A 13,024-nucleotide genomic window follows, 5' to 3' on the forward strand; every position below is an offset into this window, starting at 1 on the left:
TGAGATTGTGCAGCGCTGCTCCCTGCTGTGTGTCACTGCGGAGTGTGTGTGTGTGTGTGTGTGTATGAGAGAGAGAGAGAGAGAACAAGAGAATGAGAGCGAGGGAGAAAGGGAGGGAGGGGGACGTGTTGAAAGACAGGTGAAAATGTTGAGGCAGAGAGAGAGCAAAGGTATGGGGTGAAATAGGGGGTAACGTATGTGCGGATTAACAGATGTCTGCAAAACGGGACAGACGAGCAAAAGTAAAGCAGTGTGTTTGCCAACATTTTGGTTGCATTTGAACGAAAATGCATTTCATAAATGATTTTTGGGTATTATTTAACTCATATTTTGTTTTGTTTTGTTTTGGCTGAATATTTAGAAGGAAAATGGACTTTTCCCCTTGAGGATGATGCTTGAATGGTCAAAATGTACAAAATGATTACTCCTCCTGTGAAGTTTGAGTTATTTTTCAAATGTTTCCCAAGTGCTGTTCAGCGTTTTATTTAGTTTTTGTCATGATGACAGTGCATAATAATTTGCTAGTTGTTTTTCAAGATATTAGTACTCAGATTAAAGTGACATTTAAAGGCTTAACTCGGTTAATTAAGCATTAAGGGTGCTAATAATATTGTCCTTTAAAATATATTTTTACAAATACTGAAAACTGCATTACAGTATTCCAGCCAAACTAAAAGAAATAAGACTTTCTCCTGAAGAAAAATATAATGGGAAATACTGTGAAAGATCTACCTTTGCTTATTGGGCTCTTCTACTAGAGTTAGTCAACTATTCTGCTAGTGAGACTGTTCTGTGGGAACTTTTCTACAGGAATTAGTCTATTTTGGAGCTTATTGTCATTGTTCTAATGGTGGTGGTGGACTATTGTGCTTAAGTTTGAATAAAGTTTTAATACAGTCATTTGTCTATTCTTCTAGAGTGTTTGCCAATTAAGGTGTTATTACAATGGACTATTCTACTTAAGTTAATTGACCATTCTACTTAGAGTTGATTATGCTTGCAGAGTTATGGACTACTCCACTGCAGTTGACCATTCCACTAGAGTTAGTGGACCATTCCACCAGAGTTAGTGGACCATTCCACCAGAGTTAGTGGACCATTCCACCAGAGTTAGTGGACCATTCCACCAGAGTTAGTGGACCATTCCACCAGAGTTAGTGGACCATTCCTCTAGAGTTAGTTAACCATTCCACCAGAGTTAGTGGACCATTCCACCAGAGTTAGTGGACCATTCCACCAGAGTTAGTGGACCATTCCTCTAGAGTTAGTAAACCATTCCACCAGAGTTAGTGGACCATTCCACCAGAGTTAGTGGACCATTCCACTAGAGTTAGTGGACCATTCCACCAGAGTTAGTGGACCATTCCACCAGAGTTAGTGGACCATTCCACCAGAGTTAGTGGACCATTCCACCAGTGTTAGTGGAGCATTCCACTAGAGTTAGTGGACCATTCCACCAGAGTTTGTGGACCATTCCACCAGAGTTGGTGGACCATTCCACCAGAGTTAGTGGACCATTCCACTAGAGTTAGTGGACCATTCCACCAGAGTTAGTGGACCATTCCACCAGTGTTAGTGGAGCATTCCACTAGAGTTAGTGGACCATTCCACCAGAGTTTGTGGACCATTCCACCAGAGTTTGTGGACCATTCCACCAGAGTTAGTGGACCATTCCACTAGAGTTAGTGGACCATTCCACTAGAGTTAGTGGACCATTCCACCGGAGTTAGTGAACCGTTCCACCAGAGTTAGTGGACCATTCCACCAGAGTTGGTGGACCATTCCACCAGAGTTAGTGGACCATTCCACTAGAGTTAGTGGACCATTCCACTAGACTTAGTGAACCATTCCACTAGAGTTAGTGGAGCATTCCACTAGAGTTAGTGAACCATTTCACTAGAGTTAGTGGACCATTCCACCCGAGTTAGTGGACCATTCCACCAGAGTTAGTGGACCATTCCACCAGAGTTAGTGGACCATTCCACCAGAGTAAGTGGACCATTCCACCAGAGTTAGTGGACCATTCCACCAGAGTTCGTGGACCATTCCACCAGAGTTAGTGGACCATTCCACTAGACCATTCCACCAGAGTTAGTGGACCATTCCACCAGAGTTAGTGGACCATTCCACCAGAGTTCGTGGACCATTCCACCAGAGTTAGTGGACCATTCCACTAGAGTTAGTGGACCATTCCACTAGAGTTAGTGGACCATTCCACCAGAGTTAGTGGACCATTCCACTAGAGTTAGTGGACCATTCCACTAGAGTTAGTTACCTATTCCACCAGAGATAGTGGACCATTCCACTAGAGTTAGTGAACCATTCCACTAGAGTTAGTGGACCATTCTACTAGAGTTAGTGGACCATTCCACCAGAGTTAGTGAACCATTCCACTAGAGTTAGTGGACCATTCCACTAGAGTTAGTAAACCATTCCACCAGAGATAGTGGACCATTCCACTAGAGTTAGTGGACCATTCCACTAGAGTTAGTGGACCATTCCACCAGAGATAGTGGACCATTCCACTAGAGTTAGTGAACCATTCCACTAGAGTTAGTGGACCATTCTACTAGAGTTAGTTGACAATTCGACTCGAGTTAGTGAACCATTCTTGTAGAGTAAGTTGACCATTGTACTAGAGTTATTGGACTATTCTTCCAGAGATAGTTGACTAATCTAGTAGAGTTAGTTGTCCATTCCACTAGAGTTAGTTGACCATTCTAGTAGAGTCATTGGACTATTCTCCTGGAATTGCAACGTTCTCTATAGTTACAGTATATCTGAAAGGTATGATCAAAATTAAGTGTAACTACATACATTTTAAAAATAAATAAAATTCATACAATACAATGAAAAAGAGCTATAGAGAGCAGAGGCAGATGTAGAGAGCCAGGCGCCAGAGAAAAGACAAGTGAACTAGAGAAAACGACTGAACGAGAGAGAGAGAGAGAGAGAGAGAGGGTGGGCAGAAGTTTTGGGGAAAGTTAGCACCCCACTGGGGCTGTGTTTCAGAGTTCAGTCCTCTTGGATGAGGGAGGAAAGGGGAAAAGCAGAGCGAGAGGATCATATAGGCTGCGGGTTTGTGTAAATGTAATGCCACACTGTTTCTCTCACACTCCCCTGGAGGAAATGTGATTATAATGAGACAGCGATGCAGACGCTCCGGTGTGTTTGGATTGAAAATGAACTGCAGAAAGCTGTCGAACCACATACATATTGCACAATAAATGCTTTCCGTCAAAATTGCTTCATTTAGAAGACTGACAAGCAGCCGTCGAGTAAATAGATTACATGCTGTTTTGCTCGGGAAAATGTCAAACTGCAGTGAAAACTCAGCATTAAATCAAAGTTTCCTCACTGATGCAGACAGTCCTGGTAATAAGTAAGGATGAATATATTTGTAGTCTTTAGCACCATGTTCTGAATAATCCGACCATGAAAAACATGTCAAAGTAAGAACATTGGATGCAGACTTTGGCTGGGTCAAGACGAGTTTGGAAGGCATTGCAAGAGAATAAAGAAATGCAATACAGAGTCAACAGGGACAGTTGACGTAGATTTCGGCATATTTCAGTAGCGACTGTTTGGAAGAGTTACCGCAGATCTGGACGGCATTAAGTTGCGGTGCACTTGACGAAATGACAAACTGAGAGAAAAATAAAGATGATGTAGTCGGGAACTGAAAAGTCAAAGCGTGGAGGAGAAGCGAAGGATGGGACCGCCAGAGAAAACAGCACACACACACAGACAGAGAGAGCGAGTCAGCAGGGTTTGCCAGGCTGCGACTCGCCTTAAGGTGGCGATAGGCTTCAAATAGTCACACTGTGCATCAGTAAACTTTTACAGTCAAAGCAAACACTGGATGGAAACTTTAGCTCTTTTATTTCAGTGCTGACCTTTTATTGATGCAGTTTTATTGAGAAAGGACAGCAGATGAGAAATCTGGGAAGACTGCTGATGGAAACACTGAAGATAAAACAATTCTTCATGTTAATACGCTGTAAAGAATGCTGGGTTAGACGCAATTCCTTCATGTTGTCCCAACACAAGTAGATTAAGTTAACTTGATAGTTGTTACAAATTTAAGTTGACTGAACATAAAACAATTAAGTTGTCCCCTTAAGAATTGTGTTGTTTCAACTCATTTTAAATGGGTAGTTTAAACAAGCAGCCATTTTTGAGTGCATTGTAAAAAATGTAGGGTTCCACATAATTCATTCATGTTGTCCCAACACAAATCGATTAAGTTAACTTAACACTTTTCTCAAATTTAAGTAGATTGAACATAAAACAATTAAGTTGTCCCCAAAAAACTTAAGAATTGTGTTGTTTCAACTCATTTTAAATAAGTAGTTTAAACAAGCAGCCATTTTGAGTGCATTGTAAAAAATGCAGGGTTCCACATAATTCATTCATGTTGTCCCAACACAAATCGAATAAGTTAACTTAACGCTTTTCTCAAATTTAAGTAGATTGAACATAAAACAATTAAGTTGTCCCTAAAAAAACTTAAGAATTGTGTTGTTTCAGCTCATTTTAAATAAGTAGATTGAATAAGTAACAAATATAACTATTTTTGTGTGTATTTTTAGATAAGTGAATAACTGATATAGACATTTATTTTAGATAACACATGCTGGTTATGTGTAGTTCATTTCTTCATGAATACAATGTCTGAAGTGGGCAGACATTAATAATACACTGTAAAAAATGCTGGTTAGGGACAGCATGAAGGAATTCAGTTAACTTATTCGTTTTTACAAATTTAACTGGACTGAATGTGAAAGAATTAAGTTGTCCACCCCTAAAAAGCCAAAAATTGTGTTGTCTCGGCTCATTTAAAAATAAGTAGTTTGAACAAACTGCAAACATAATTTGTGAATGGAGTTTTAGATTTGCAGTTTAATGAACTGAAAATAATCAATATATTTTGAGTGCATTTATGAATCTTTGTTAATCTTAAGTAATCAAAATATCCATGTTCATGTTGATTGATTTATAATGTGTCAGTGAAGGCAGGAATGAACAGTGATTAATAATAATACTGTACATACAGTATGATGTATGAGTGTAATAAACAATTTTAATCAATAAGTCCTTATTGTAAAGTGTTACTAAAATGAACAGATTGTGGTGTGTATCCATTTTCATTCAAAACATTTTAAGTTAAAAAGTAAATTTCTTTATTTAAATGTAAAATTAGTTCAAAGATCCACTAATGAAAATTATTTTATTACAATTGTTGTTATTGTAATACGTGAGTGGACAATAAGAAGAATTAATAAAGATAAGCAGATTCAAGCCGGAAATGCACAAGAAATTAAGAATCTTTTAATTCTGAGAAAATAGAAAGTATTATTATCGAATATATGATATTTGGTCTTAATATTTGAAAAACCTTTAACATATCAGCCACTCTAAACCCTCTAACAGCACTCTTTGCAGTTCCTTTTAGGCCAAATTTGCCTTCAACGACACATGACAGCGTTGCTTTCAGCACATTATTGGCACATTATTATTCTCTTTAAGTGGAAACAAACATAGATAGATTATATATATATATATATATATATATATATATATAAAAGCAGGAAAAAATACCTTTTCATTAATTCGTTGAATTATATTGCACTGCAAAATATGCTGTTTTTTCTGTCTTTGTCTTGTTTCTATTCTAAATATCTAAAAATTCTTAAATCAGGAAGCATTTACAAGTAAAAAATGTCTTGTTTTAAGAAATAATGAGTTAAAAAGTGAGTTTTTCCTCAAAACAAGCTAAATAATCTGCCAATGGGGTATGAAAAAAAATCTTGTTTTTCTTTTCGAAACAAGATTATTTCCCTTACCCCATTGGCAGATTATTTAGCTTATTTTAAGGAAAAACTGACAAAAAAATAATAATAATAAATTAATTTTTTGCAAAATGTAAAAAAAAGATTTTAAAACATTTTTGCAGTGTGTTACTATTCATATAGATTTTTTATTGTTAGTTTTTCATTAATATTTAATAATAATTTTTTTTTTAATTTCACATTTACTGGGTTATTTAATAACTACATTGTTTTTATGGACATTAGTTCTTAGTTGTGAAAAGCAGAACAGTATGTTACCTATTTTTGTATGTACATGATATTGTATCTGCACAAAATGTAATAAATGTTAATAGTTTTTCCTTAAAACAAGCTAAATAATCTGCCTATGGGGTGAGTAAAATAATCTGAGGTCAAAATGAAAAACTTTTTCAAAAGATTATCATTATTTTGCTTTTATAAGGAAAAACGGACTTAATTTTGACTCATTACTTCTTAAAACAAACCAATATGTTGTTCTCGTCTAGAAAATGCTTCTTTATTTAAGCTTTGTTAGATATTTAGACCAAAAACAAGACAGAAACTCTAAGAAAAGCTTTTTTTTGCAGTGTAATACTATTTATCTTGAAGCAGAAGAGGAATAAAGCCGTTTATTATTATTATTATTATTATTATTATTATTATTATTATTATTAAATTATTATTATTATTATTATTATTATTATTATTATTATTATTATTAAATTATTATTATTAAATTATTATTTTTATTAAATTATTATTATTATTATTATTATTATTATTATTATTATTATTATTATTAAATTATTACTATTATTATTAAATTATTATTATTATTATTATTATTATTATTATTATTATTATTATTACTATTGTTATTATTAAATTATTATTATTAGTATTATTATTATTATTATTAAATTATTATTATTATTATTATTATTATTATTATTAAATTATTATTATTATTATTATTATTATTAAATTATTATTATTATTATTATTATTATTAAATTATTATTATTATTATTATTATTATTATTGCTATTGCTATCGTTATTATTAAATTATTATTATTATTATTAAATTATCATTATTATTATTATTATTATTAAATTATTATTATTATTATTATTATTATTATTATTATTATTATTATTATTATTAAATTATTATTATTAAATTATTATTATTATTATTATTATTGTCATTATTAAACTGTTATTATTATTATTATTATTATTATTATTAAAATATTATTATTATTAATATTATTATTAAATTATTATTCTTTCAATTTTTTTACATTTACTGGGTTATTTAATAACTACGTTTTTTTAATGGACATTAGTTCGTGTTTGTGAAAAAGCAGAACAGTTTGTTACCTATTTTTGTATGTATATGATATTGTATCTGCACAAAATGTTAATAAATGTTAATAGTTTTTCCTTAAAACAAGCTAAATAATCTGCCTATGGGGTGAGTAAAATAATCTGAGGTCAAAATAAAAAAAACTTTTTCAAAAGATTATCATAATTTAGCTTTTTATAAGGAAAAACTGACTTAATTTCGACTCGTTACTTCTTAAAACAAAACAATATGTTGTTCTCGTCTAGAAAATGCTTCTTTATTTAAGCATTGTTAGATATTTAGACCAAAATCAAGACAGAAACTCGAAGTAACTCTAAGAACAGCAGAGGATTGATGGATGAAGGGAGTGAAAGGAGGTTGTGTTGTTTGTTTTCATTTTGCAAAGGTATAAAATATGATGCATGCTGACAGACAGATCACTCTGGAAGAAAATGGAAGGGAAAGTTTTGCTCTTTCAGCCGAAGCACAACAAAGCGCCCGCCTCGTTCCCTCCTCTTCCCCCTCAGTGTTTCTCCTCCTCCTTTTTTAACGCTCTCCGCTGAGGGCTGAGCTAACCCGTGGCCAGTAAAGCGCCGCAGGTCCTGGAGAAACACACTTTACACTCTTGACAGTTTGAGGAAGCTCATAATCCCAGCAAACTGATGGTCAAAACATTGAGGACGTGCAACAAAAAAGGGGAAAGCTTCACCTGGAAAAGGATTAAGCAGCAGATTGTGTGAAAGCTCTACTGCGTTGTTATTGCTGGTCATAATCTGAGCTGTTGCTTCACTGACAAATCATCTGGGACAGGAGTTTCTTAGCAGCATGTTTGACTGTATGGAGGCTCTCGGGGTGGGACAGAGACCCCTGTTTGACGTGTCCGCTCAGAGTTCATGCATGCTGAGGAAAGCCAGCTCCTTCTTCTCTGGCCTGGAGCCCTTCTCATGGAGCAACAACACTAGCCTGCAGTGTAAGTGTCTCTTCACTGTACATGCATACTGTACAAGCGTGCTCTTGTCAGCTGTATATTGTCCATTGGGGGGAGTATTTCAGGAATTGTGCTCAGCATCTTGTCATGTGATAGCTGACTTAAATACCGTTGTTAGCTTTAGATGTCAGTCATCTTTTTTGTGTGAACACTGTAAAATGTACTGTTTATATTTACACTGGCAGAAATTATTCATTAGATTTACCCTTTTTTAAGGTAAGTGGTTGAAAGCAATTGATATGGGCTGAATTTAAACAAACAAATTAAATGTAGTAAAGTTCAACTTAATTTGTTTGATTAAATTCAGCTCATATAAATTGTTTGCAACCACTTACCTTCAAAAATTTGTTAATCCAATGAATCATTTATTTTTTTCAGTGTAATAACGGTTTAAAAGCTATTAGTTACTAGTTAATTAGTTAAAGTTGTTAGTTACTGATAAAGTTATGGTATCTAATAACCTTAACTTTTCTGATTTTGATTTTAATGCAATAATGTGAACCTGAAGATGCTTTAAAACAGTATCTATTATGAAAAGCGCTTCATAAATAAACTTGCATTGAAATATAAAACACAAACTATTTGTTTTGGGACGATATGAAGGAATTAAGTGAACTTTTTGGCAGATTTAAGTGGATATGATGAAAAATCATCAAGTTGTCACCCCAAAACAATCTCCAGAATTGTGTTATTTCAGTTCATTTTAAATAAGTAGTTTGAACAAGCAGTAAAAGTCTTCACTTTAGTGTATTTTAGAAATTTTAACTGACTGTATTTAGCTTCTTGTCATGTGCTGGTTTACTTAAATGAGACTGTTGTTAACTTTAGATGTCAGTCATCTGTTTTGTGTACACTGTAAAATGTACTATGTTCATACTGTATACACACATTGAAAAAAGTGTTGCATGCAAAACTGTTGCAAACAATTTATTTGTGTTGAATTTAAACAAACAAATTAAATTGAGCAATGTTCAACTTAATTTGTTTGTTTAAATTCAGCCCAAATAAATTGTTTAAAACCACTTAACGTAAAATAATTGAGTAAATCCAAGGAATCATCTTTGAATAATTTTTTTCAGTGCACTGAAAAAATGATTCATTGGATTTACTACATATTTTTATGCTACGTAAGTGGTTGCAAACAATTGATATGGGGTGAATTTATACTATCAAATTAAATTTAGTAACGTTCAACTCAATTTGATTGTATAAATTCAGCTCATATAAATTGTTTGCAACCACTTAGCATAAAACATATGTAGTAAATCCAGTGAATCATTTTTTTCAGGTTAATAACTCTTTAAAAGCTATTAGTTACTAGTTAATTAGTTAAAGTTGTTAGTTACTGATAAAGTTATGGTATCTAATAACCTTAACTTTTCTGATTTTGATTGTAATGCAATAATGTGAACCTTAAAGCTGCTTTAAAACAATAATTATTGTGAAAAGCGCTACACAAATAAACCTGCATTGAATTGAATTGAAATCTAAAACACAAACTATTTGTTTTGGGACATTATGAAGGAATTAAGTGAACTTTTTGGCAGATTTAAGTGGATATGATGAAAAATAATCAAGTTGTCACCCCAAAACAATCTCCAGAATTGTGTTATTTCAGTTCATTTTATATAAAAGTCTTTTCTTTGGTGTATTTTAGTAATTTTAAGTGACTGTGCTCAGCATCTCAGCATCTAGCTGACTTAAATTATGCTTTATATTAAGCTTTCCTTAAGGCTGGAAGTCAGTAGGCATGGGCTGGTATAAGATTCTGACGGTATAACCTTGGATAAAATTATCACGGTTTGACAGTATTATGATTACTGCTCCAGAATATATTCTTTTTAAATGTCTGGGCAAACCCCTAACCCCTAACATAATGATGTAAATTATTAATGTATTAATAATAATTATTAAAGAGTGGAAATATCTATGTAAGAACAGCAACATTGTTTCCTCTTAAAGGGATAGTTCACACGGAAATCTCCTTATTGTTTACTCACGCTCAAGAGCTTCCAAACTTTTATGGGTTTCCTTTTTCTTTCATGCACAAAAGAAGATATTCTGAAGAATGTTGGAAAAAAGCAGGCATTGGCGTTCATAGTAGGAACCAAATGGTTGATACTTTCCAACATTCTTCAAATTATCTTCTTTTATGTTCAGAAGAATATAGAATCTCAAGCAGGTTTGTGACAAGTAAATTATGACAGAATTTTCATTTTTGGGTGAACTATCCCTTTAATTTAAGTTACGCTTTTTTATATGAGAACATTAAGACAATTACTATTATTAATACAATTAAAAACATTATTTTAACCGAAAATTAACATTAATACAGATATAATAATATTAATACAATTAATAACATTGTTGTAACCAAAAAATAATGTTAATACAATTCATTATAAAACTGGGCGTTATAAACATTCTATAAACATTTTAAAAATAATCATATATAACTTAAAGGCAACGTTAAGGGAACATTTTTAGAACCTAAAGTTTTTAGCTGGGTACATGCATTTGTAGTAATATTTAAATGAAAACGTATTAAATAATGTTATTATGAACAAAAATTTACATTAATATAATTAATAATAATATGAATAAAATAAAAACGTTATTATAACCAAAATATAGCGTTAAAACAATTCATTTAAAAAAACGGACAATGCTTTTCTTTCATAGTTTTTCTTTATATTGAGCATTAAGGAGATTCAGTATGTTATTTTGCTTCTCAAGTAAATGTGTCTTTGTCATTTCTGTATATATATATATATATAATTATATATTAGGGTTATTTTTACTGAAAAAACAATATACCGGAAAATAATCCATTTTTGCAGATTGCCGGCTGTGTATTTATGAAAATCAACATAATCAATATCGATTGATAGATCTGTATGATTAGTGATATCATAATTGAGAGTATAACATTCATTGAGAGTGTAAATAGTGAAAACCATAACACTTGCACCATAGCTAAATGCTTTCATATTTAGTTTACGTAGTAAAAAACTGCATATATACATACAGACCTGGTGTAACATACTTAATAGTATACTGAATAATGTAGGTATATAATAATATAAATTGTACAAATATAAAATATTGGACATTTCTTGTATGAAATAATGCAGTTTTCAGTAAAGTGTTAATGCATAATACATTGTAGAGATGTTCATGATTTACATTGTAGTGTATCATATATTTAACATGTAAGACATAACTTGCAGATTTATCACAACATCTAAACACTGCTTATCTGTCAGGCTTTAATGCATTATATTTTCTAAATACGCAACAGTAAATAAATGTTATAATGTTTCATAATGTTCCTGAGGTCATACAAAAAGTCAAAAGTGCATCATTTATGAAGTATTACACTGGAGTGTTAGCAAACTTTTTAATCTCGCTCATGTGTGAGTGTTTGTGTCTCTTACTGTCACTTCATTTTGACCTTAGTGGATGTCTTTAATTATTCAATCACGAATACAATGAAGTCAATTAAAGGATTAGGGAGCCCATGAGGACAGAGAGAGCCCGGCAGAGAAGCAGAGCATTAGGAGATTTTCTGCTTTCGTTTGGCCTCTTTGTGAGCATAAGAAGACACATTGGCAAGTTCATTCAATATATTAATGTGATCCAGTTAGGAGAGAACATCTCAGAACATTCTGTAATGTTGCTTAAAAGTTGTGTAAATGTTAGAATGTAACGTTATTAAAATAACATTTTTGGAACATTACTGTAATGTTGATGGAAAAGCATTCTTAGAACATCAATATGATGTGAACGGAATGTTCTGAAAACATTAATGTTATGAAAATATGAAAGTCACAAGACGGAAACGTTATGAAAATGTTTTGTATAATGTTATTATAACCAAAAATGAACAATAGTACAGTGTAAAAATTAGGATTTTTTAAAAAATTGTATGACATTTGAAAAATAACGCTGAAAAATTGTACATGTGCTTGTACTAATATTTAAATGAAAACGTTTTGAATAACGTTATTGTAAGTAAAACATTATAACAATAATACAATTACTATTATTAATACAATTAAAAACATTATTTTAACCGAAAATTAATGTTAATACAATTCATTATAAAACTGGACGTTATGAACATGCTCTGAACATTTAAAAGTAATCATATATAACTTAAAGGCAACGTTTAGGGAACATTTTTATAACCTAAATTTTTAGCTGGGTACATGCGTTTGTAGTAATATTTAAATGAAAATGTATTAAATAATGTTATTATGAACAAAAATGTACATTAATACAATTAATAATAATATGAATAAAATAAAAATGTTATTATAACCAAAATATAAAACGGGAAACGCACATTCTACATACTTTTCAAAAATAAAGCTGAATAACTTAATGGCAATGTTATGGAAACATTTTTAGAACCAAAAATAGTTAGCTGAGTACATGTGTTTTTGCTCATTTTTAAATGAAAACATTTTGAATAATGTTATTGTAACTAAAACGTTATAACGTTAATACAACTAATAATAATATTAATACAATTAAAATGTTATTATAACCAAAAACATAAGGTTAATACAATCAACAATAATATGAATAAATTAAAAGCAATATTAAAAACTAAAAAATTTACATTAATACAATTAATAACAATATTAATACAATTAATAACGTTATTACAACCAAAAAGTAACGTTAATACTATTCATTTTTAAAAACTGGATGTTTTGAACATTCTACAATCATTTAAAAAAATAACGCTAAATAACTTAATGGCAACGTTAAGGGAACATTTTTTTTACCTAAAATTGTTAGCTACATGCGTTTGGACCAATATTTAAATGAAAATGTATTGAATAAC

The 13,024-nt window shown here is 31.7% G+C and overlaps 2 protein-coding genes across 4 annotated transcripts in view; one reads left to right on the plus strand and one right to left on the minus strand.

Moving 5' to 3' along the window:
• Positions 1–13,024, plus strand: part of rargb (retinoic acid receptor, gamma b) — a 91,500-nt gene that overhangs the window by 52,956 nt on the left and 25,520 nt on the right. The window contains exon 1 of one of the 2 annotated variants that reach the window (XM_056468251.1): positions 7,606–8,151. The exons of the other annotated variant lie outside the window; for it this stretch is intronic. Within the exon in view, the coding sequence (XP_056324226.1) occupies positions 8,007–8,151 (145 nt within the window). The 5' untranslated portion in view covers positions 7,606–8,006. Of the gene's footprint in view, positions 1–7,605; positions 8,152–13,024 lie in introns of those variants that run through there. 2 annotated transcript variants of the gene reach the window in all.
• The window catches only part of calcoco1b (calcium binding and coiled-coil domain 1b), an 85,575-nt gene that overhangs the window by 11,025 nt on the left and 61,526 nt on the right, over positions 1–13,024 (minus strand). The window lies entirely within an intron of this gene.

Source organism: Danio aesculapii, chromosome 11 (genome assembly GCF_903798145.1).
Source record: "Danio aesculapii chromosome 11, fDanAes4.1, whole genome shotgun sequence".
NCBI lineage: Eukaryota > Metazoa > Chordata > Actinopteri > Cypriniformes > Danionidae > Danio > Danio aesculapii.